A 27,259-nucleotide genomic window follows, 5' to 3' on the forward strand; every position below is an offset into this window, starting at 1 on the left:
AGAAATTTAGCATCAATGGAGCTTCTTCCTGGTACAAACCCAAACTGCATTTCATCTAAATTAATTCTCTCCCTAATTAGTTGGGCTATGACTTTCATCAACAATTTGATACCTCTGTGATTATTCCTATCAAATGTGTCACCTCAACCTTTGTAGCAGTTATGGTGCTGCTACACCAGTCATTGGGTATGACTCCTTCATGTACCACCTGGTTGACTATACAGGTGACTGGACTATAGCCTACATTGCCAGATATTTTAAGCATTGCAGCAGTGATTCCTGATGTGCCAGGGGCTTTCCTTGTCTTCATACCCTTAATTGCTTTATCTACCAAGATACTGTCAATTCGGATAGTATCACTATAATAGGTATTTATACTCTGATGAACTTAGGAAATCAAGTTGTAAATACATGAAACCTTTGAATCCATCACTGTACATACACACACAGAGTTGCATATCTATGTATGTATATACCCATGTGTCTATGAGCATAGATACACCATGATCTATAAACATGCAGATGCAGGTCAGTTCATATGCAAAAAAAGTAAGCAAAATAATATGACCACTTGTTTATCGGGAAATTTGTAAGTTCAATTTTAAAATTTTCCTCTTTTTTTTTTTTCTTCTGAAGATAATCAAACCAAATGTTCATCATTTTGAGCCACTCGCCCAATGAATATTTCTACCAAATGTGGTGAAAATCTGTTTGGCTGTTTTCCAGTAATTTTGCAAACAAATAAAGATGGGTAATTACAATACCCTGCTTTTGCTTACGTGTGCAGGGTAATGAAAACTCAGAACAAAAGAAAACTTTTACATCAATATATTTAATACAGATTTTTCTCTTTATTCAACAATATGCATCATTCATAATAATAATAAAACATGTATTGGAAAGTACAGGAAGAAGAAGATTAGGGTGGCATAGATGGAAATTTTCCAACTTCATTTCCATAAAAAACAAAAACTAATTTGTTTGAGGTTTTAAACTAAATGGAACAATAATATGATTCACTTTTCTTTTGTATGTTTACTAATAGAGCACAGATTGCCACAAATTAAATGTGTTATCAGTTAAATCTATTAAATTAAATTTTAGTTAAAAGGTGTCTACTATAAAAAGTCCTTAAAACTTGACAACACACACAGATTTAATAACAGATATTCTTTTGACTGATAGGCTTAACTTTTTTTTTTTTTTCATTTTAATTTTAAAATCACTGACAATTTGATATTCTGCATTAAATATTGGATAATATTATGAGAGCAGGAAGGGATCCTCGATGACTTAACCCTAATATCATGTAGTGAACATGTAGAAGTTTCGGGAGACTTAAGACAAATCAGTCCAAATATAATTTCTATTTTAAATTAAAATGTGGTGAAATATAAATTTAAAATCAGGAAAGATGAATAAAAAAATTAATAAAATTTTAAAATCAGTTTTAACATTAACCCGTTCCTAAGGTATATTTCAAAATTAAAATTTCTTTTATCATCACCATTTCATAGGGAGTAGGAGAAGAAAGAAATATCACTCGTTTGTAACTATTCAATGATATCATATATCACCACGGTCTATTTACTATTAAAAGTGGTTATACAAAAGATTTTATTTTGTTTTCCCGTTTAAAAACTACATTTTTCTTTTTCCCTTGTTTCACTTTGAAGAACATCTTTTTTTTTCACTTGAACATTTTTTTTTTTTTTTATCACTTGAAGAACATGTCTTTTGGAATATTTCACAAGAACTTTCAATTGTGCAAAATAGTTTCATATGCAAGTTGCATTCCTTGGTAAACCTCCATCGCACGTGCTTTCAGAGACAGCTGAAACAAGCAACATTAACATTTGATGACATTGAAACAAATTTTTCACAGTATGAAGAGAATTTATTTTATTTATTTTTTTTTTTGTTACTGCCTGTATGTGAATGAGTTTGAAAGAATATCAGAGACAGACAGAGAGTGTGTGTATGCATATTGTGTGAGAGAAAGCAAAATAGTATCAGTGAAAGAGAATATGTATGAGTGAAAATATGCAGAGAGAGAGGTGGGGGATATGTATGCTGTGTAACATCAAATAACACCATAAAGATAGAGTTATAAAGTAAATAAACATTCAATTTAAACAAAAGCACTACCATCACATATACGCAGGCAATATATTCAACATATTCTATAGACAATCCAGAAGCAGATAACAAATCAACCGAGAGAAATTAAAAGAGTATTTCGACTGGAGCGCTAAAAATATTTGAGGCATGGCTTTAAACTTGCTTTCTAAGATTTAAGAAATAAAAAAATAAAATAAAAACTGGCATAATTACAAATTAATGATTGATAACCGCTCCAGGAAAATTGACGTAAAGTTTCTATTAAGCAATAAGTAAAAAATAAGGCAACTTTTAAGCCTTAACATACAAAGCTTTGAAAAGTAATCTAAGGACTCCAGAGAGGGTGTGTGTGTGTGTGTGCATGTGCGTGCGCACATTACAAATTGCAAAATCTGACAGCTAATAATTTTTTTTTTTTTCTTGTTTTTTCAATAAACCTAATATTGGATATCACTCAATACAGTAGCCATAGATTATAACAAATCCAATTTGAGATGACTCAAATTGCTTTTTCAAAGATTTGAGAGTTAAGATCAGGCTGTGATTCATAAAGGAAAGGTTTGTGTAAATAATGATGAAACCAAGGATAGAAATAATTAAAAGTGCATTCTATGAGAATGTCAAGTGGCAAAACTATGCATGACAAAAGAATAAGTGTTCAATTCTGAAACTGTTGCAAGCGTTTTTTATATGATAGAAAAAAATGTTGCTGCTTTAGAAAAGCTTTACAAAAATTATTCACCTGAGATAGGATATTCTATTGGTAAATGTAAAGAGGTGTATGTGTATGCAGGATAGCCAGATGGTTAAGGGGACAATGTGTTTGAGTTTTCTTATGTATGTATCTTATTATACCACAGAAATATTGGCATCTGGGCAATTACCATTTTGTGTAATGTCAGATTAACTCATATCATATGAATGAAATTGGGTAGCAGAAGCTCCTTGGTTGGGCTGTACCTGAATTTCAGTGTCATGTTGATATTCTGCCCAAGAATTATATTAAGAGAGAGAGAGTGTGAGTGTGTGTGCATAATAATCAGTTACAAGTTAATTCAATGAATACGGAGGTTCATTTGACCGACAGCTGAAAACTCATGATTAGAAATTTTGACCAAGATTCACACAAACACACAGGCACATGGCCTAGTGGCCATGATGTTCCACTCACAATCATGAGAGTGTGGTTTCAATACCCAAATTGGCTGTGCATTGTGCACTTGAGGAGCAAAACATCATTTCATGTTATTCCAGTCCACTCCTCAGTTGTAAATGAGTAACTCAGTGACAGACTGCTGTTCTTTTGAGGGAAAATGTTGGTCTGCTTGCCTGACCAGTGAGGTGGCTTCATTTGAAAGCTACAACAATGCAAAGAAACTCATTGTGACCAGCAACATATAACATCCAACAATCTGGTCAATACCTATTTCTTTACTACCACAAGGGGCTAAACACAAAGAGGACAAACAAGGACAGACAAACGGATTAAGTTGATTATATCGACCCCAGTGTGTAACTGGTACTTAATTTATCAACCCCGAAAGGATGAAAGGCAAAGTCGACCTCGGCGGAATTTGAACTCAGGACGTAACGGCAGACGAAATATGGCTACGCATTTCACCTGGCGTGCTAACATTTCTGCCAGCTCACCGCCTTGAATCTGGTCAATACCGTGAATTGCAAGCAACAGCCCCATCAGTGAAGCTACTGCTTTCAACCAGCAAGTAAATGTATGTGAAGAAGTAGAAAATAAACTCATTCTCTCAGACACACATAACAGGCTTCTTTTAGTTTCCATCAACCTAATCCAGTCACTGAGCTTTGGTTGACAAAGAGCTATTAGTAGAAGACATTTGCCCATGGTGCCATGAAGTGGGACTAAACCCAAAAACAAACGTTTTTTTTAACCAGACAGCTATGCTTGTGTAATTACTTTTGAAAAAGAAAAAAAAATCTTGTTTGTTAGAAATTATATTTGAAATGAAGATAAAGCAATGCAACTAATATTCTGTGAGAACTAAACAAGACTGATTAATGCCAAACAAAACAAGTCATTAGATATGTATGATAATGTGTTAAAACTGCAGCTCTAGTCATATTCATCACTACAACTGTTATAACATTGAAATCTGCTAAATACTGAATGTGCAAAGAAGACTGCTATAATTCATCTCAATCTATATATATATATATATATGTATGTATGTCTGTATGTATGTATGTATATGATTAATAGAGAGAGAGAGAGACAGAAGAGAGAAGATATGAGAATCTTTGTTGATCACTACAACTGTTTCAATTCACCTAGCATTGATCCCTTGCTGGTAGGATACTGATCATCTGGTTTAGGTGTATCCATTGGTGTAGATGTATCTTCTCAGGTGATTTAAAGAAATATCTCAACAAAAAAACTTAACTTTCGCAAGATTTTTTTTCTCGGTCTTCGTATATAGAAATGACAAATTAAGGGATACAGCTTCATTCTTATAGAAGATCCATAACAAATATCAGATACAAAAAGAAACAAATACACAATACTAGAGTGTTGCAGCTTGCTTGAAGCATTGTAGTACAGAAGCAGAACAATGAATGAAGGCTTCTAACAATGCAGAGAGTTTATATTTCAGGTGCAAACTCCTATCTTCACCCATGCACACACATATACTTGCATGAATGCAGCCACACATATGGGCACATACACATGTACATATATATGTATATATTTGCACATCTACTGCTCCTTCCTACTTTCTTTCCCCCACCACCAACTGCACAACTAATTTCCTGTCCACCATATGGTATTTTCCAAGTAATTGTGGTTGCTGAAATACCAACATCAAACTGCAATACTGCATGACCTTTCTTGACCAATTGCAAGCCAACGCCCACCAATAAACAAGGACTTTCCCCTATCTTAATCTAATTCTAATGGCTGAAGACTAGCATCACACTTGAAATTAAAGTACTAAAGGAATTTGAATCAAACTGTTTGATATATATATATATATATATATATATATATATATATATATATATAGAGAGAGAGAGAGAGAGAGAGAGAGAGAGAGAGAGAGAGAGAGAGACAGACAGACAGATGATTGTCATAAGAGAAAATCAGAAATATATAAAAGAAAATACCGAGGCATTAATAACCATATATTAAAACTATATACCATATTTATTTGTGCATAATGTGAGAAATTTGATACAAAACATTGGGGCCAAAATTGGGTAGGGTGTAGCATTTGTATTTCTATGTAAAAAGAAAAAAAAAGATACAATAATAAAATATATCAGTAACCATTTTTAGTTACTAACAGTAGGGTCACATTGAACTTGAGTAAATATGGTAAACAGCATACACTGTTAACGCACATTTTTAATTTAACAAAATCTTGGAGAATAAAAATGGAACTGCAATTTGAAACATTAATTTATATCTTGCAGATGTTTCAACTTACTTTCTTAAATCAGTGTAAGTAATATAAAAAGTGTGAGGGTATAAACATTACTTTACAAAATATGTCTTCTTAATTCCCACCTTTGAGTAGGATGTCAAGCAAGGAGATATCCACCTCTCCAAAGTTCTTTACTACATGTCTAGAAAATGTCATCAGGGACAGGTGGTGTGGACATCAATGTCAAGCAACTAACAAACTTCCGATTCACAGATGATATTGCACTCATCTCTGAAACCGCAGACCAGCTGCAGACTATGCTGACAGTTGGACACTCATAGCTTAGCAGGTTTTAAAATAAATTGCATGAAAATACATATACATACATACATATATATATGCAATTGGAAGAAGTAGCACAAGGCTGTGATGAAACCGAGGAGGTAAAGTAGTACGTCTACTTGGAGCACAGAGTAAATATGTACCAAGATATGGATACTGAAATCTAAGAGAGAATAAGGGCAGGGTGGAAGGATTCCAACTTTAAGGATGTACTCAGAACAAAGCTTGACAATATCATAAATGTCAGACTCATCGACAGCACCATCCTACCTGTGCACTTACATGCAAGTGAGAAGTGGGCTATGACAAAGAGGATAGAACACTGATTGCCTATAATATAAAGGATCCTGGAAAGATCCATGCTCGGAATATCACTAAGGGACCAAATTCGAAATGAGATTATTCAAGAACAAGTTCTGCAGGGCTGGACATGTTGCAAGGCTCACAGACAACAGGTAGACCTGGGCAGTTTCCGAGTAGCATCCAAGAGATCAGAAAAGGCCACTTGGAAGGCCTCCATGATGAAGGGAAGACAATTTAGTTAAGTGATTTTGGCCAAAATAATGGCACAATCATGAGATATTTGAAGTACAATGTGATCAGTGGTGACAACAGCATCTGATGGTCTGATCAATACTGTGATAAATATGTCTAAGATGAGTTGTTATAAAAATAATTATAATTTTTCAGATTCATCTAAATTTATGTTTAGAGATGACACATTTAACAACACATTTAACATCATCAACATTACATTTCAATCAGTTTGATCAAAATGTAATGTAGATGTAAACATTAAATTAGTTATTTGTTGTTTTTCTTCCCTCTCTAAAAATAATGTCATAGAGCTCCCTTCAGTTATGAGTGACCATGGGCCTCTGCATCTGATAAGCTTTCTCTCCAAAGCACACAGCAGGGTAAGGGTTGTTTTGTGTATATGTAAGACCAACAGTTGCCTGTGCAAGAAAGATTCCTCTCTCCATGCCACTGATGATGTTTGAGGAAGAGGTAAAGCTAATACAGCGCTAGACACCAAAGTGTGATCATAGATGTTGCAAACAGAATGCCAAGAGCTAAAACAGTTACTACAAGACATCTCATCCAACTCTAACAATTCTATCAATTTACCACACTAGATTGGTATCTTAAATCTCTATCCTGAATGATGAAAGGCAAAGTTGACCTCAGCAAGAACTGAACTCAGAGTACAGGAGTTGGAACATATATTACGAGGAACTCAATCTGATACTTTAACAACTCTACCAAAGACGAGGTTAAAAGTCGGTAAAAATTACAGTGATCATATTACAAGTATCTGAAAACTAAGTGCAATAGTTTGAAGCTTAGAGCATCACAAGTGTTAATTAATGTTTCTAAATATTAATTAAACAATTAATCCATGCAATAGTAAAGGTAAAAATGACATGCCAACATTGATGTCCATGCAATTAGATTAAGTGATTGGGGAGCAAGCTCTGAGGTGTGAATCAGTCGGAATGTTGGAGTGGAATGTGCAGTGAAATGGTTATTAAAAGAAAACAAAAAGTATTAGTAACTCATTAATTTACTTTAAAAATATATATATTTAAAATATTAATTGTTTCCTCAAATGTGATGTACACAATTAATATGAACTAACAATATATTTTTTTTTTCATAAAAAAAGGGGAAATTTTATGAAAATGTAAATGGTAATAAAATAAGAATTAATTGAAATTTATAAACAAAAAAATTATGTTATGATGAGTCAATATTTCAGATAATTATTTTATAAAAATTTGCCATGGAATTTATTAACTGATTTTATTTGGAAAACATCCAGTAATCTATATATCAAAAGTAACTGATTTGTTTAATATCAGTAACTGGTATCTGAAATTATACATAATACTGAATTCCTTCTTTAACTTTCCAATCATTACATACTCAGTTCTACACTTACCAATTCCACAGCCAAAGATTACATGAGATGTTTCACTTTAGAATTCAGCTCCAACCAGAATACTGAAGTCAAATATTTATCAGACCAGTATATGAAGGAGAGAGTATACATTTTGATACTTTGCCAGAAGCTCTAGTTATAAATCTCTTAAAATCATGTTGAAACGATACAGCAATCCTTCTAATAAGATCTAAAAGGAAAGCATACTTTTGCTCTATGATAATGAGGTGGGGGGGAGCATCAGAGAAGCAGCTTCCTTGAGAGGCATAGGGGCAAGTTTGGTGGATCTTTCATAATAAAAATTTAGGATAATCTTGAGGTTATAGGGCCTTACTTCGATTGAGAGTAAACATGATAAATTTTATTCTATTGTAATACAATATGCAAGGGAAAAGATTTTGGGGGTGGGATATAAATTCATAAGAATATTAAACTCTTTTAATTAAGGAATATTTAAAACTAACCCATCTAAGATTACCTCTTTATTCTGCCATACAAAATTTGTCCATTTTAAAATATATCGAAATTACTTCTTTCCATTATCATTCTATGACAGAATCTTTTGTCAGATTATATTCCAAACATTCAAGCAATGACTAATTTTAATTAAATCCTTTTAATTAATGAATACATTAAACAAATTGAAACATTTAGATTTTGTAGCTCATTAAAAAAGTGTTTTTAGCACCAGAGTTGTTTAAATAATGGCTACTAAAGAGTCTAAAAGAAAATAATTATAATTCTTTTTAGCAAAGACTTAAACTAAATGCTTACACCTTTATCTTTGTAAGTGATTTCGGGAAACAGGAAAAAGTGTTTAAGTGAGATGGTGGAGGTGTAACTGAAAATATTTAAGAAATCTCCCAAAACCATTTTTACAACATATTTATTGACCACATACAGGTTTCTTCATAAAAATATGAGTTTTCTTTTTTTTTTTTTGTTATTTCTAGCAAAATTAATGACTATGTAGAGGCTAATCCAGGTTTATAGAAACTTTTGACATCATATGAGTCAATAAATAAAATGAAATTTCAACCTTTCTTTGCAATCAGACCCCTCCCCACATCCGTTACTTTTTCTCTCCATCTTCATTGTGCACATTGAACTCATTTGAAATGCAAAAAAAAAAAAAAAAAAAAACGAAATGAAATAAAAAAAAATTAAAACAAATGAAAAAAAATTACATGAAATAACAACAAACATCCAATACTGAGGACTAGTATATAACAATTTACTAGTATGCAATAATCTCGACTACAAAACTTACCTGCACTTGACATGTATTTTGTATTGGCGGAGAAGTAGTCTGAAGACAAGAAGAAAGCCGATGACAATTGTGAAGAGTACAGAAAGGTAAATAAAGTAGCAGGCGAGGGGGGAAAGAATTTGGTCAGATTAGGAGAAAGGAAAGAATGTAAGAAATGGATAGGAGGATAGAAACATTGGGTAAGTATACAAAGTTGTCTCAAGACGAATCGTGTGTTGTCAGCCTTGGTGTAACTGTGTCATTCAGGCTGTGTCATTTCAAGAAGACACAGCAGAACAGTTTCCAGCTATTCTTACAAACAAGTTATATTTAATAGCGCCAAGGAAGCTGATGCTCTCTGTTGACATTTGATAACTTAAACAGCATTTTAATAATATATTTAATTTTTCTTTTCTTTTTTTCATTAAATAATGAATTATAGTGTTTAATCTTTTTGATAGCAACTCATCTGAAATAGTCTCTGGTTCTACAATTCATACTTCCTGTTTAAAAGTGATCTAAATTAAAACTTTTCATCAAAATTTCATGTTGATTTAAGTTTTTAACATCAGATTAATAATGACAAACTTATTTTACAAAATTCCTTGTTATTTTCAAAATTGACTATGATAAAGTTACTGTATTTTATCAAAAATATAGTAATGAAATGATTAAGATAAAACTTTGAAAGTACATTTAAAGATAAATTAATTACACTTTATTATATTGACTGTTTGCAGATAATACTACAAACAAACAAAAAAGAAAGAAAAAAATCCAATGAAAATAGATATATATATATATAACCACCATCACCACTACCACCACCACAAGCATCAGTTAATTTCTTAAATGAGCAACAATAGATAAAATTATATATATAAAAAAGGTAACAATCGGAATAAAACAGAGCAGCAGTTTGCAATTTAACAAATGCCAGCCCACCAAAAATGACGAAAAGGAAGACTAAATTTTTTTTTCCTCGACTCCACACCATCTTCATTAATGAGAAGATAAAACAAGAGTTTACATCCCTATAATTAATCTTTCTATGCCATGCTGTCAGACAGATTTTAAAAGTTATAAAAAAATTTTAAAAACTATTTTTTAATTTTATCAAACATGGCAATTCTGTCTACTTCTTTTTCAGTCTACACAGCCCAAAGTTCCATTATAGAATATTTCAGAATAATTACTGTCACTCCTCTGACTATATACTTAGATGTAGTTTTGACTGCTAGTAAGACCAAATGTTAAACAGAAATTGAGTATACTCAACACTTCTAGCAATACATAAGTGTAAATATATATATATATATATATATATATAGTAAGATATTCTATGTGGCACAGGTTATGTCTCTCATCATCATTGTTGTTGTTTAATGTCCATTTTTCCATGAATGGGCCTGGTGGAATTTATCTAAGCAGGTTTTCTATGACCAGATGCCATTTCTGTTGCCAAACCTCATCTGTTTCCAAGCAAGCTAATAATAACTGTTTCCAAGCGAGCTAACCCCATAGCTAAACATGTTTTTCATGGAAGAATGAAAATGAACATCACTAGTATGATGGTGATGCTCACTTTCAATCACATGACACCTAGACAGGGTACACAGAAGCACATGTACATAGATACACAGATGATATATCTTCACAAAACTAAACTTAACTTACAAAGGATTATACAAAGATAAATAAATATAATAAAAATTAACCTAATTTCAGTTTGCAATTTTTAAACTTTTTTCTCGTGTTTTGATAACTGGACACCAATATATGTGAATACAATTTGACTGCTTTTTAAGCTGATATTTTTTATCAATTTGTTGGTGGGGAATGAACGCATTAAAAAAAAAACGAAGATAAAAGCACCAAAATCGTAAAACTTTTAGCAGAAATCACTGGTATTCAAAAGAAATGAATAACAGGCCTCTTTAGTTTCTGTTGACCAAATCTACACATAAGGCTTTGGTCAGCCTGGGGGCTACAGTACAAGACAACAGTCTAAGGTGCCACACAGTGGGACTGAAACCATAGTTGGGAAGTAAGCTTCTCAACCAAACAGCACATCTGCACCTATCTAATTAGTTTTTTTTTGTTTTTTTTTATGAGCAGTGTATTTTATTGCAGCTAATGAAGCAAATTAATAAGCTTATACTCAGATTTAATATTTGCAGCAATTAAAGAAATCTCTTATACACTTAAGAGTGTCTAAGGCTGAGAAAAGGACAAGATGAAGCTTTGGGGTTACTGTTGTTTTGTAGCCTGAAGTGAATTGATCAAGCAAACATATGGTACACAGGTAGTTGGCTGAACAGATCTGTAGCTTCAGTTATGTCTCTGCCTTACTGAGGGTCAAACAGTATGCTGTGATTTCATCACAGCATACTGTAATAAGATTGTTTGAATATGTTACACTGCTTCATCTGTTTTTGCATGTTAAATTGCTCAGAAAGCACATCTACAATCAAAAAGGTATCCCAGCAGTGACCATCCAATCTTTTCATCACACAGTGCATCCAGAACCACATTATCTACATGCCCTTTTCTAAGGCAGCAGGCTATAGTTTTGAGAGAGATCTGGCTGCTATTTCTTGCAGATCGACTGACAACATAGAAATATTCTCATAGCCAGGGTTAGGTCAGACTAGGATGACTTGGTCAGAGTGTGACATTTGTTGTTCCTCAACCTACTGGAAATAGAACTAAAAATCTGTTTCAAATTACACCTACAGTCCTAAAAAAAATAGAAGGGCAGTCACAATAGTACTTGAAAACAAGACTAAATGGTCTCATCTGGAGAAACTTTGACCAATGGTCTACTCAATGACTGAACAACAACTACTACTAAAAGCAGCTATAATTGAGATGCATTTCACCAGCACAAAGAAACTCAGTTTCCTACTAGCTTTGGCAGTCCTCTGTTTTACATACACACAACACTTATGAATTTCAATAATGTAAATAATTTTGTGTTTTGTCAAGAAGTTTTTACCATAACCACCTTCACATCCCCATACAAAAAAAAAATTTAATCTAGTTCTCAGCATTAGATGGACATGTCACATCACTCAATAACTTTTTTAGGACACAGTAGCAGTGCCACCACCAATAGCAGTCTTTCTTTTTTTTTTTTGAACCGGTCTTCTCTGGCACAGTGCTTTTGTAAGTTTTTGCACTTAGGGTTAGGAAAAAGGTGGAGGCTGCTGGTAAAGATGTATCTTTCATGACCAGGAGGAAGAAACACTCTCTGTCATCAGATGTGTTCAAGAGGACCAATTTTTCCCAATAGTTTCAGATTATTATCAAGAAGTCAAGCCAACCAATGTGGCACATTGCTGTACAGCTCAAGATAGCAGTCCATTATCATCTGAGCAACATATGAGGTCAAGTGGTACAATTCCTATATGATGAGGAAAGGTCATATGTCCAACAAAGCTCAGAAGAACAGTATGACTATGTTACTACCAAGATCTCCTGATTTGAACTGCTGGACTGTCTGTAGTGTCTGCATCCTGACTGAGTGAGGAAGAAGACTGGCTAATATACTAATGATGTGATGGATTTACTGGAGGAGGCAGCCAGCATGGGCAGAGATCATCTGATCTTGGCATGAAGTTGCTTTAGCCTCCACACAGGGGCTGATTGTGGCTTTGTTCAATGGTTCATTTCTTTTATACATCAAGTTGAATAGGTCTTACTTTACTGGGAATGTTTTTATTTTACTTATTTTTTTTTTTTGCTTGATGTCAGTCCATATATTATTTTGTTTTCAAATAACTGCCATTCCATATATATATATTATATATATATATATATATATATATATATATATATATTATATATATATATATATATGGCGGTGCCCCAGCATGGCCACAGCTCATTAGCTGAAACTGGAAAAATCAAAATCAAAATCATATATATAATATATATATATATATTATATATATATATAATTATATATATATATATATATATATATATATCCTTTAATGCATTTGATGTTGAAATGGTTTGGACAGTTCAACAGGATCTGATAGGCACAAGGACTGCAATGTGCTCCACTGTCTGCTTCCTAGTGCCAACCACTTCACATTTTACAGCATGTAGTGGGTGCTTTTTTTGTGCCACAAGCTTAGTGAGGCCATCATGCAGCTTGCAGGACTACAATTCAGGAAGAACATTTTATGCTAGGATATGTAGAGGAAAAAGAAGGATAAAAGTATGATAGCAGAGCAAGTATATCATATGCATTTAAATTATCATCATCTTCATTGCTTTTATATCTGTTTTCATGCTGGTTGTGAGTTTGATAAAACTTCTTGAGACAAGTCTCTATGGCTGGGTGTTCTTTATGATACCAATCGTTTTACTTGGTTCCAATGTAAATATTTTATTTCACTCATCTTTCACACATTGAATTACAGTGCATTAGGGCAATACTGCATGTGCATGCATGCATGTATATCAAGACGTGTGTACCCAATTTTGCATGTCTTTGTGTGAGATCTGTATGATATATGCATATTACATATTTATTTGGGTACTATTGAGTGTATATATATATATATGTATGTGTATATAAATATATGTACACACTCACACACGATATGTATCTGAGCATGTATAAACGCCTATGGTATCTCTACAGATGATATATCTACACAAAATTAAACTTAAAAGATTATACAAAGATAAATAAAATTAAAGTCAAACTAATTTCAGTTTGGAATTTTTAATTTTTTTCACGTTTTGATAACTGAACACTAATATATATGAATATAATTTGATTGCTTTTTAAGCTGATATTTTCCCCCAATTTGTTGGGGGGAAAAAACTAAAAAGAAAGAAGAAATGAAGACAAAAGCACCAAAATCATAATACTATTAGCAGAAATCACTGGCATTCTAGAGAAAAGAATTTTTAAATATTCATGACATATCCTCATTTTTAGAGAATAATTTATATATATATATATATATATATATATATACATACACACACACACAACCAGTCTCTATTTTCTCAGAGAGGAAAATACTTAGAAATGGAAATGTAAAATAAATTTTTGAAAACAAATACTGGGAAAAAAAAAAATTGCAGTACATGCTCTTGTGTGAGAATATAACAAAACGAGAACATTGATTTAAATTTTCAACATAAAACATAAGCATATTGATTGACTTTGAAGTCAATATATGCTAGAACAGATCAAGATGCTTTGCTATTAATTTGTTGATGAACATGATTTACATGAGAAAAAACAAAAAAGGGGTAGGAAGAGGAGTACAAAATAAGAGGGGGAAGAAGAGAGGAGGAAGAGAGGGCAGAAGAAAGGGGTAGGAAAAGGGAGGTGGAAGGGGGAAAGAAGAGGGGAGGAAGAGAGGGCAGAAGAAAGGGGTTGGAAAAGGGAGACGGAAGGGGAGAAAGAAGAGGGAGGAAGAAAGGGGAGGGAAAGGGAAGGAAGAAGGGAGAACAAAATAGAGTACAGTTAAAGTTTTAGACGACACTTCTTTTCTGCCATTAATTATATTCTTTGTTTTATGCTTAAATCAGGGAAAGATGATTATGAAGAAATTTTATTTTTCTGGATTGTTCCAACAATCCCCCACCCCCCACCATCGCTTCACTTGTTTTAAACAGTTCAGCAACAGGGGTTGATGAGCTAGAGGACTGCACCATGCTCCAGTCTGTTTTGGCATGGTTTTCACAGCTGGATGCCCTTCCTAATGCCAACCACTTTACAGTGTTCACTGTGTGGGGGGAGGGTGATTTTTCATACATAGCACCAGCATTATACTGTGGTTGCCAAGTAACTTGCAAGGTAACACCCTCAACTGATACAGGGGGGAGAAGTACTGAGAAAGATGGCCTTATGCCAGGTGAAACGCTAACCGTTTTGATACCAACCTGCCAGAGACTGCCCTTGATTTTATAACAGAAACTCTATGCTTGAAAGTGATCTCAGTTTAAGCTTTCTATGAAAATTCAGTGTTAATTTATGTTCCAGACAACAACTTAATGACAAGATTAATAAATTCTTCGTTATTTTCAGAATTAATTTGATGTAAAGCAGTGTCTTTCAATAGAAATATGGTACAAAGGGGTTAAAGTATGATAGGGGAACAGGAAACGGTGTCTTGCTCTAAGGGAGACATATGGTACTCCAGCTGGAAGAAAAGGAGGATGGTTAAAATTCCTTACTTGGCATTTTAATTATATTTTCACTGATGCCAATAACAAAAAACAGGTTATCGAGGAAGCCCTTATGGGTGACATTCTAGAATGTATTTTCAAAGGACTACTGAAGTCTTGATTTAAAATACTGACTCTTTAGCTGACAAGCACACATACTTGTGTATTTTATGTATTTCACTATTTTAGCTCTACTTTAGAGCATTGAGCACTTAGTATTTATTACATAAAGGATACAACATATTGCCCAGTCCAGGAATTGAACCAAGAAGTTTATGATCATAAGACTAACACCACAACCACTAAGCTATGTAAAAACTCAGCCATATTAATTTAAAAATGAAAGCACTTTTGGTCTATGAAGATTTACAGTGCCTTTGATGTAAAGATAAAGTTTCTTTCATTAGATATACAAGTTGAGTTAATTTAATTTTTTTCATTTCAAAAAATTTTTTTTTTATTTTACAAAACTATTTTACCCAAGTTTAGTTAACAGAACTTTATCCCAATATTCAATCCTTCAGATCTGTGCTCTTATTTACCTTAATCATAATCATTTAATATCCCCTTTTCTATGCTGACAAGAACAGGTAAGCCAGAGGGCCCTGCCAGGTATATCACATCTGTTTTGGCCTGATTTCTACAGCTGGATGCCCTTCCTAACACCAACCACTTTACAGAGTGTATTGGGTGCTTTTTACATGGTACCAGTACTGCTGATGTCACAAAGTACTTGCAAGACAAGACTCCTCATCAGAGTAGGGTATAGCGTTGAGGGATAAGAAACCAAGACAAAGGGAGACAGGAGCAGGTGTCTTGCTGAAGGTGAATACATGGCTATCATCATCAAACATCCGTTTTCCATTTGGTATGGGCTGGATGGTTTGATAGGGGCTGGCAAGCCTGAAGTCTGCACCAGGCTTCACTGTCTGTTTTGGCAGGATTTTTATAGCTGGATGCCCCTCCCAACACCAACCAAACCACTCCTATATATATATATATATATATATATATATATATATTGCTATAATTGTTCAGTGAAAGCAAGAACTTTAATTTTTCCATGAAATAAATGTTTCAGGTTTACAGGCAAACATTTCTTGAACAACAGAGTAATAAAAGCAAGCAAACAAGAGAAAGTTTAGTAACAATATTATTATAATTTAAGTGCAACACAATAAATAATTCTATGAACTTTATGATAGCCACAAAATTAGAAATCACGGACAGATACATCTTTTCTGTCACAGATTACATTTTCCTTTCATCTTTTACTTGATTCAGTCATTGAACTGCAGCAATGCAGGGGTACTGCCTTTGTAGGGCTTTAGTAGAACAAACTGACCCCAGTATTAACTTTTGTTTTTACTCAAAGTTTGATGCTCATTGTCTCAGTCTCTTTTGCCAAACTGCTAAGTCAGTCGCTCACTCACTCACTCACTCGCTCGCTCACTCTTTCAATGGGCTTCTACATGATTTCTGTCAACTAAATTCCTTCACAAGGCAATGATCAGCCTGGCAATATAGTAGAAGACATTTGCCCATGATGCAAGACTAAACCTGAAACACACAGTCATGCCTGTGCCTATTTATTAAACAAAATTAACATAGTAGTAGATGAATATAAAATGCAACAAAGAACAAGTTATAAAAAGTGTTACCAAATAACTATAAGTAGAAACTGGTGTGGCAGACATTCTTAACACAGTGGTTTCCCTCGTTTCTCTGAAATCATTGATTTTTATCTTCATATGCTTAAAATATGTGACTTTTTTTGCACCATAAAAGAAAGCTCCAAAGTAATTCTAACTATTGTCATGTTTCCCTAGGGAAACATGACACCCTGAAGGAAAACCACTGTATTAGAGCAATATTTACCCCTTGATAATGAAACAAAATTTGTAAGTTTACTTAGAAAAAGATTAAAATAGCTTTATGCTTTTTTTTTTTAATTATTTTAATGGTTTTTCTGGTTTGGAGTAAAAGAATTCATTATAAAACATAAAGCTTTTGAATAATTTGAAATAACTGAAAATAGATGCCAAATAAATATATTTTGAAAACCATCAGTTTTAGAAATTTGTAGTTTTATCAAAAACAAAAAAAAAATGAAAACTGAAGTATTAGAGTATTAGGGAAATATTCAAGTTAATTAAATATTAGGAGAAAAATAAAGTTAAGTGAAAGACCAGTTAGAATTTAACTTGCATATTTAATAATGTTAAAAAGATTAGTTAGTGCTCATGCTATAAATGAACAGAAAAGTGATAACATTTTTAAATAGTTTTCTTTTTTTTAATTTAAAATTGTAAGGAATAACCTAGTAGTGTTTGGCAATACCAATATAGAAATAGATATTGATAAAATTAAGTTTTAGCTGAGATTAATTTGAGAGAAGGAAAAAAAAAACCATACCATACAATTTTAAAGTATTTGTTCAGAAAGCAAAGAAAAAGAACATCAAAGTTAAAATGAAAAACCAGGCGTAATTGTAATAACCAATAACTTTTGCATTTACTCACAGTGAAACTAGGATTTCCAGGCTGTATTTTAAGCTCTGCCAATACCCAGATGCCATTGGTCAGTTTGAGTGATTGATACAACATATCTTGTCCTTCGACATTCCTCTTGGCAATAGTGAAAATATTGTTGTTTCTAAGTTTTTGGGAAACCATATCTACAAAACAGCAATTAGTTGTAAATTGTTAAAATGCATAATAAATTAATACAGAAAAAAATAACTCGCAACATCTATGGGTGAGATTATAATAAGACAGTAATTGACTTAAACTACTCTTGAGTATAATAACTGCATCCCTCTGCCAAGCAATGTTGAGCCAGTGTAGAAGAGTAGGCTCATCAAACCAGTCTGACCTCTTGGTGGAGAGAACATGCTGAGGCCTTCATCCTGTGGTGGACCAAACATAGGCAATCCAATCCAAGAATGAATTAACTAAACATGAATGCTTTATGAAAGAGACATGCAGGCAGTTTGGTATTGAGAGAGCTAAGATGGTGTCTTTCATCTTTTACTTGTTTTGTCATAAGACTGTGGTTATGCTGAGAATCTGCCTTGAAGAGTTTTAATCAAACAAATCCACCACAGTACATTTTCTTTTTTTGATGTCTGGCCACCATCTATCTATCTCTTCTTTTACTTGACCATCCCATTATATTCTGATCCCCGTTACTTGTGAGTATGTCCAGCACTTCACCACCAACTCTCTCCTGCTTTCTCTCATACTATAGCTGTCTCCCACTCTCTCTCTCTCTCCTCCTGTTCTTCCCTCAGGCTGGGGTAACCTTGTACCTCCTCTACAGCAAGACACCTATTTCTGTCTCTCTGTCTTACCATAACCTTTTATCATCCGACACAAGATCACCTCCTCCAATGTCCCTTCACCTCCCAAAGGATCCTTGTCTTGCAAGTTACTTGGTGACCCTGTCAGTGCAGGTACCACTTAAAAGGCTCCCAGTCCACAGTGTAAAGTGGTTGGCATTTGGAAAAAGCACTCACTCCATTTTACTGGGTGGTTGGTATCAGGAAGGGCATCCAACCATAAAAACTATGCCAAAACAGACACACAAGTCTGGTGCAGGCTCCTATCAAACCATCCAGCCCATGCCAGCATGGAAGGCGGAACATTAAATAATGATGATTATGGTACTTATTCTATCAATCTCATTTTCTGAACTGCTAGATACAGGGGCATAAACAAACCAAACGTTAAGGAATGGTTGTGTTGGTGGGGGAACAAATACAAACACGACTGGCTTCCAAACAATTTTCACCAACCTAATTCACTCATAAATCATTGATTGGCCTGAAACAATAATAGAAAATAACCTGCCCAAGGTTCTGTGCAGTGGGACTGAACCTGAAACCATGAGGTTGCAAAGCAAGCTTTTTAACCACACCTACAAGGTAACATTTAGTAGTACCATGGATACTGATGGCACTTACCAGCATTGAGTTGTACATCATTTATGGTATGCTGCACTTCATTTTGAGCTGGAATGTCTTTCCATGTGGCTAAGAATACTCTTTTGTCCATTTCACCGTCTTCAACAAAGTAGATATGCATTGGAACTATGCAACTGAAGTAAAACACATCAATGTTATTTTTAATGGCAACCTGAAACAAGAAAAGAAGAAAAATTATTTTTTAGCATGCTGAAAATTAAAAAACAATATATCATTTAAATATAGATATACCTTGTGTATCATCATCATCATTGTTTAACATCCGTTTTCCATGCTAGCATGGGTTGGACGGTTCGACCGAGATCTGGGAAGCCAGAAGGCTGCACCGGGCTCCAGTCTGATCTGGCAGTGTTTCTACAGCTGGATGCCCTTTCTAATGCCAACCTCTCCGTGAGTGTAGTGGGTGCTTTTTACATGCCAGGCGAGGCTGGCAATGGCCATGATCGGATTGGTGCTTTTTACGTGCCACCGGCACAGAAGCCTGTCAAGGCGGCACTGGCATCAGCCACGTTCGGATGGTGCTTTTTACATGCCACCGGCACAGTGGATCACATACAAATAGATTTACACCTGCTACTGTCGAGTATAGAGCTCCATGTAAATTATCATCATCCAATCTGCTGCCAGTTCAGTGGTTTGGTTACTATTATACTTAATAGTATTGCGAGTTATGTGAGGACACATTGCCTAGTGGTTAGTGTTACACCCATGATTGTTAGATCATGGTTTCAATTCTTGACCAAATGGTGCAAAACGCTTCATCTTGCGTTGCTCTGCAATTACTCTGACACCTAATGCATTGTACACCGTGCTCCCATTCAGGCAATGTGGATTCGATGAAGGGAGAGAGAGCCAATGAGCAGCACTAACATTTGATCACTATAAACACAAATCATTTGTGCTGGTCGTTTAACAAAAGCAAATGCTCATACATCATCTTTGATGAAAGAATCCATCATCATTACTAGTTATGATAAACACAAGTTTAATCCATACGTTCCCATATATTTCATCACTGTGGTTGTTTGGAACTTCTGCATTGGATGTTCCAAGTGCAACTAGATACTGAACTACAACAGAACAGGGAACACTAATATATAATATACAATTCTTGAATCATTTCAAACAATTTATTATTCAACCTTCTTGGTTTGAGGGGAGGGGGACATATTTCTTTAGAAATTCATTGTCTATTATTTTAAAAAGTGATTAAAATACATCAAAAATTTGAATGAGTTTAACGAAAATAATTTTCCCATTATTACTAAAATGTTTGGAACATAGTTTAACAAAACATTATGTAATTTTTATGTATAAAGGCTGTGCTCCAGCATCGCCACAGTCAAATGACTGAAACAAGTAAAAAAAGTAAGTACCTGTAAATTAGTTAGGGGATCCATTTTCAAAACTGGTCCAACAGTATTAAGTGGTAGAGATGTGAATGCTGTTTGGTTAGGGTTCAGGGGACCTTGTAATTGTAGAGACTGTGCTGGCTGCAGACCAAAGCTTTAAACCAAAAGAGTTTGAAAACAAGAGTTAAACAAGTAATATAAAATTAGGGGACAAAAGTCTTTTTTAAAAGAAAGAAAAGGCAACCCACAGAACATAACATGCTCAACATCACACCCTTCCTGACAACAGATTACAAAAAAAAAAAAAAACTTGAAATTGAAAAATTTATGAAACTATAAATAAAAACAAATAGCATGCTGTATAAATTCAGATCCAGTATTAGTTTTGTAAAGTGGCTTAAGTGTCTGAGAAAAGGTAAGGAAGCATTCATACTGAAAGAAATTCAGGATGAATCAGTGCCTTGTCTTAAAGGTGATTCTTTGTAAAATTTCATTTATAGTTTCCCCTAAATTTTAATAATTCTACTTTTGAAGTTTATATTCAATCAATTTTCACTGTGTTTCTAACATTTGGTTTATCAACAGAAATTCAGTTTTGGGGTGTTTTCTTTCCTCATTGTTTGATTAATAACAAACTCATCATTCTAATATACAAAGACTTTGTAATAATGCTTTCAGTAGGATAGTTCTAGATTACAGAAATTGTTTTTGCATTAGACAACTTTTAATTAAAATGAAAACCAATGCTTCTTGGCAAATGGACTTGCCTTACACTCTCAAAATATCTAATTCATTTCATATAGTGCATTTCATAAGCAAGGCTATTGTAGAAAGTAAGTTTTTGAAAATATAAGCAAATCAGATGTTTTACAGTAACCTGCCAATGACTGTTCTACTGTCATACCTATTTTCGAATCTTACATTAAAATGAAAAAATTATTATTAAATTCATATTAATACATAGTTGGATAAGCAATGTGTTACCAATCTCACATTTAAGTATTATCATCATAGATTAGTTTTATTTTGATATGTGAAAATTATTTGAATTCAAAAATGTGTACTTTATATTTGATGGTAAAAATATATAAACTTTTCACCCAATAAAAAGTTTTTTCTCTTTAAGTAGAAGCTTTAATACCTGTTTTTATTGAATTGAATTGCAAATCCACCCATTGCTTGCATGGCTTTGTTGGTGAGTGTTATTTCCATCATTATTTGACCATTCTTTCGTGTAAATGTTCCACTAACTTCAAGACCTTTTCCTTTTATAGCTGGAACCCAAACCTAAAAACATGTATTAAATTCTTTCAACTGTAGAACAAAAGACATAAGAACATAGAACAAACATTTCTCTTTTAAATGTTTGTCCTTTGTTCTTATTGAAATTTCATACAATGGACCCATCTCAACTGCTACCAGAAAACATTTGGCTTTTTTCATTTTGAACAATAACCTGAAATATGCAACAAATATTTCTTCACCCACCATTCATTCAACTTCTCTGCTCACTATTCCTGAGAGAGTCATAGAGGTAGAATCGTCTGCCACCCGAGAAGCAAATGCCATTACACTTTCTGGCTGGATTGATAAACCGAGACAGGATATTAGCCAACCGTCTCATTCTTGGTCTACCTCTAGGTCAGCTGCCTGCTGCTCAATTTCAAGGTTCTGTCTTGTGATTCTTTCCCGCAACCTTCAAATCACATGTTCATAGTATTGGAATTGTGACCTCTCAATGCAGAGAAGTAGCAATTCAACCTGGAGAGACTCCCTGGTCTCTGAGTTATGCATCCTGTCAAGTAACGTTACTCCAGAGATCCTTCCGAGAAACCTTCATTTTGGCTGCTTGTATCCATGATTCTACTCTTTCGGTCATTCTTCACATTCATCAAAAACAAAGAATATCACATGAACTGCAATGAATAAAGCATAATTGCTATTCAATTAATTGTTAATATGGATAGTCCACTCCACTCTGCAGGAAACATAGGACTGGTTTCTGGATTTCTTTGGCATACATATACTCCCCCTGGATAGGATGCCAGTCCATCACAGGATTACTGAATGGACTGCAGCAACGTGAAAGAACACAATGCATTGTCCAGTCCAGGAAGTGAAACCACAATTTTATGATCATAAGTCCAGCACCCTAACCACTAAGCCATGAACTTCCACAATCATTAATAGAAAATATAATTGAAAAGTTACCTCCTGAGGTGGTACATAAAACTGGGTGGCTGGCAATCCAAATATATCTCCAAGACCACCTAAAGCATCACCACTACTGACACCGGTTCCTAACTGTGAAAAGAAAAAGAAAAGAAAAAGGTTGTTAATTCAAATTTTCTGTTCTTTTATTTTCATATTCTACAGATTCAAAGCAAAAATCTTTGAAACCCTACTTGACAATCATCATCATCGTTTAACGTCCGCTTTCCATGCTAGCATGGTACAAACATTTATTGCCTCTTGAGCAAGTTACACAATTCACCTTTTCTCAGGATGATTGACAATAGATTTTACTCCTACATTTTATTCCTGATATCATTAATAATCAATGACGGTTCAAATACAGCCTTTTTGTTATGAAGAAAACAGCAAAATTAGAAACTTGAATGAGATTTAACTAGTACTTAGGAACAGGTGTGGCTGTGATAAGAAGCTAACTTTCCAACCACCGGTCTCAAGTTCAATCCCACTTTAACCAAGTTTCTTCTTATAGCTGGGCCAACAAAAACCTTGTGAGTGGATTTGGTAGATAAAAACTGGAGAAGTTTACCAAGTATATCATCATCATGTATATCATGTGTGTGTGTGTGACTATCGCTTTGCCCAAGTGTTTTAGAAGAATGTCACTAATGCAAGCAGTGTCCTTCATTTCCAGTCTTCCATGAAATCCTGTTTGGTCATGGGGGAAATAGATGAGGGTTGATGATAGGAAGAGTATCTGGCTGTGGAAAATCTGCCTTGACAAATTCTGTCCAACCCACGGAAGCATGAAAAAAAATGGGCATTACACTATGATGATGATGATGATGATGATGATGATGAAGGTATACATTTGAACGTTATTGCATGCAAATAATTACAAACATCTTGCCCCCAGATCCCACGCAAATTACTACACCCAGTTCTTACTTCTCAGAATATTGGCCCTTTGTAAATCCCTCCTTGTTCATGCTTTTTTCTGCGGCCATTGACTGGAGCTGCTCAATCTCACAGTTATTGAGGGCCTGCAAAGGCCTTCGGCATGGTGGTTTTCTCCAGATCAAAACAATATATGTCTGATGGTTACTAGCAGAATTATTGACACTGGGTGGCTGGCAATTATACAAACCACTCTGCAAAGTGGTTGGGGCAAGGAAGAGCATCTGGCTGCAAAACTCGTGCCAAAGCAGACAGTGAAGCTTGGCACAGTCCCCAAGCAGCTTACCAGCTCCTAACAAACTGTCCAACCCATGCAAGCATGGAAGCCAGATGTTAAATGATGGTGACGACACAATCACACATGAAAAGGGATCGTGTCATGCAGAAACTTGATGACTTCACCAGTGCTGGTGCTACATGAAAAAAGGACTCAATACACTTTGTGAAGTGCTTAGCATTAGGAAAAGCATCCTGCCATAAAAATCATGCCAAAGTAAACACTGGAGCTCCTCTGGCTCATCAGTTTCTGTTGAACCATTCAACCCATACCAGCATGGAATAAAGGACATGAAATAACTTATTTTTCTTTTGCTATGTGGTAGTGCGTTCAGTAGGACTGAACCTGTCATCACAGGGTTGCGCAGTGAATTTCTTAACCATACAGCCATGCACATTATCGGTTGTGAAAATACTTGCTCCGATATCATGAATGACTGAAATTTTGTTTTTTTAATAAAAACCTTACTTACTTAAATGTAACATGAAAAAGAAAACAAAAAAATTAAAACATTTTTTAAACTTTTTTTTTAATAGATAATTTCTTTCAAATTATCGTTTTTGCATAAAAATAATACTCACTAGTGTATCAAGTCCATCACCTAGGATATCCATTCCACCACCAGCAGTTGGAATTTGTTGAGTGGAATACATTTGTTGTTGCTGTTGTTGATGCATAGGTGGAGCAAGGTCCATGTCTAACAAATCACCAATGAGGGAATCAACTCCTGGAATTACTGTAGGTTGAGTACTATTTTGATCAGCTGACACTGTCTGGTTAGTTTGGTTAGCTTCTTCAACCAAGCTGCCACTAAATGTCAAAATAGAATTTTGAAAAAAACATTTAAATTTATTGCATTTTTCTCAAAAAAATAAAGTATATTATAATTTTCTTAAAAAATAATACAGTAATCAACTTCCATTTTGTTTTTTTTTAGTAATGTTCACATTAATGCTATATCCATTTAATATAAAGTAAATCATTTATGGAGATCTCGGATCCCACAAGCAGCAGTGAAGACAAACCATCAAAAGGAGCAGTAATTTTGAATAGGAACTGGTCCGGGAGAAAGGGGTCACTTTAATTCAATCACAAGCAACATCTCTACAGCCTGTGGTAAATAAAACTTACTCATTCTATGCTATAAAATGTTTGGTTTTAAGGAGAGCATCCATGTGTGAAAACAATACCTCAATATATAACACACTCGATAATAAAGACTAGCAATCTTCTCTGTAGTTGTTAGTGTCTCATGATGAAGGAGCTTCACAATGGACAGACAGTGTAAGATCCATCAGTTCAACCCATACCAGTATGACAAAAAAAATGGCATAAAATGATGACTACTGTAATTTCAGAGTAGATGTAATCACTCAACATGCTAGAAGATGCAAGAAATCTCCTTCACATGCACCCTACCATTTTCAAAATGGAAGGACACAAGCAGTCAAGGATGCATGCAGCCCACCAAAAAAAGGCAGGATGGTCATGGGTAAAACAGTTTTGACTGCATATATATGACCAATATCTGCTCGACCTGAAGCTAAACAACGAACCAATCTTTCTTTTATGAAATAACCAAAAACAATTATGAAAACAAAAAAAAAAGCCAAAAATAATCCTGAAAATTTAAAATAACAGACAGGAAGCAAAACTAGAAAGTAAAAGAAAAATTAAACTTAAACCAGGAGAAACAAAATCAGAGAAAACATATAGAATATTATTCCATCAATACATCTAACATTTTATCTAGATTGTTATGCTAATTAGTATAATGGACAAACAGAAATTAAGTCAATGATGAAGACAGAATTGGCAGAATTTAGATAAAGTATTTTGTGGTGTTAACTAAAACATTTTTTATGTTCTCATATCAAATCCAAATTACATCAACTTTGCCTGTCATTCTTCAAGGGTTGGTAGAAGTATGAGTCAAAGTAATGCATGTGTGTGTGTGTGGAGGGGTTCGATTTAATTGATGACACTATCACCACAAAAAAAGATTAAGAAAACGAAGTATAGTTTAACACATCTGCTACTCTACCAATTTTGCCCTGGCCCCACTATCCCACAGTATTTCGTTAGATCTATCTGTTTCAAGTTCAAACTTAAAATTCACAATTCTTCTTCCTGGGACCTTGCACCACACACCAGATTTGCATCCTAGTGCTAATGTTATGTCAAACGGTAGAGTACAAGTCTAGATAGAAATTTCCTTCAGTGAAATAATGGAATGTTTCTCTCACATGTGGGACAGTGATAATGTTACACAGACATCTGAAATAAATAAAGAAATGGGGTGGGGGGAGGGCACCATTTCACTAGTTGATCTGAAGTCACTCGCTAACAGTCTTCCATTCTCAGATGTACTGTCTGTTCACTGCCATCAGCTACAGCAATTACAGTGGCTTCTGCTTCTCAGAGCTGAATGATCTTGGTACCACCTACAGTCAGATACAGCCTTAACTGACACATCCCTCCTCTTGCCATCTATGCTGTGTCAAGTTTTTCCACAAAACCCACTGGAATTCCTGCCATGTATATATTTTTTTTTTGGCAACTTGTAGTTGTCCTAGAATAATGGATCACATTAATCTCACAAGTCTTGGCAGACCTATGTAGCTTATGGACGCAGCATCTTCTTTCAGATCAAACAATAGGGAAAAAAATATAAAATGGAAGTACCCTAAGATGTGTGCTTTCACTTGGGTAATGTGACTTTGAAGAGGGAAGAGAGAGAGAAAGAGGGAGAGAGAAGACAGTAGAAAGGCCAGAATGGTGTGGGTGAAAGGAGCAACAAGTATGATGGTCGAGACGGAGTTGTTGGGGTGAAGATGAGATAGGAGCGATCAACAATAGCAGAGGTGGAAAAAGGCAAGAGTAGATGATGGGTGAAAGAGAAATGGCTCAGGGAAGAAAGAAAGTGATGGCTGGCAGTACAGATATGGTGATGTTAGAGAGTACTAGTGACAAATGGTTCAATGCGGTCTCTTATTCATAGATCTAGTGAAGGGTGACATGTGCAGCATGATGATGATAATGGTGATGATAAGTGGGTGGAGTTTAGGGATTGAATGTGGATAGGCTTGTATTGCAAATGTGCCTATATCTGTATTAAATTTTTGTGCTTTTATGTCTTGTAACTTAACAGCTTGGCAACTAGAAACTGATATGGTGGTGCACCTAACATGGATGCAGTCCAATGACTCTCTCTCTTTTACTCTTTTACTTGTTTCAGTCAT

At 34.5% G+C, this 27,259-nt stretch overlaps 1 protein-coding gene across 3 annotated transcripts in view; it reads right to left on the reverse strand.

Annotated features, from left to right (window-relative positions):
- Positions 1–854: 854 nt before the first annotated feature.
- The window catches only part of LOC115222448 (AP-1 complex subunit beta-1), a 71,134-nt gene continuing 44,729 nt past the window's right edge, over positions 855–27,259 (reverse strand). For 2 of the 3 annotated variants that reach the window (XM_029792639.2, XM_036511672.1), the window contains exons 16-23: positions 24,599–24,827; positions 22,802–22,894; positions 21,732–21,877; positions 20,615–20,744; positions 19,218–19,389; positions 17,776–17,930; positions 9,074–9,112; positions 855–1,834 (exon numbers count right to left, since the gene is read on the reverse strand). In XM_029792639.2, the coding sequence (XP_029648499.1) occupies positions 1,760–1,834; positions 9,074–9,112; positions 17,776–17,930; positions 19,218–19,389; positions 20,615–20,744; positions 21,732–21,877; positions 22,802–22,894; positions 24,599–24,827 (1,039 nt within the window). In that variant the 3' untranslated portion in view covers positions 855–1,759. The remainder of the gene's footprint in view (positions 1,835–9,073; positions 9,113–17,775; positions 17,931–19,217; positions 19,390–20,614; positions 20,745–21,731; positions 21,878–22,801; positions 22,895–24,598; positions 24,828–27,259) is intronic. The other variant, XM_036511673.1, reaches the window with a different exon arrangement.

This window comes from Octopus sinensis, linkage group LG20 (assembly GCF_006345805.1).
Source record: "Octopus sinensis linkage group LG20, ASM634580v1, whole genome shotgun sequence".
Lineage (NCBI taxonomy): Eukaryota > Metazoa > Mollusca > Cephalopoda > Octopoda > Octopodidae > Octopus > Octopus sinensis.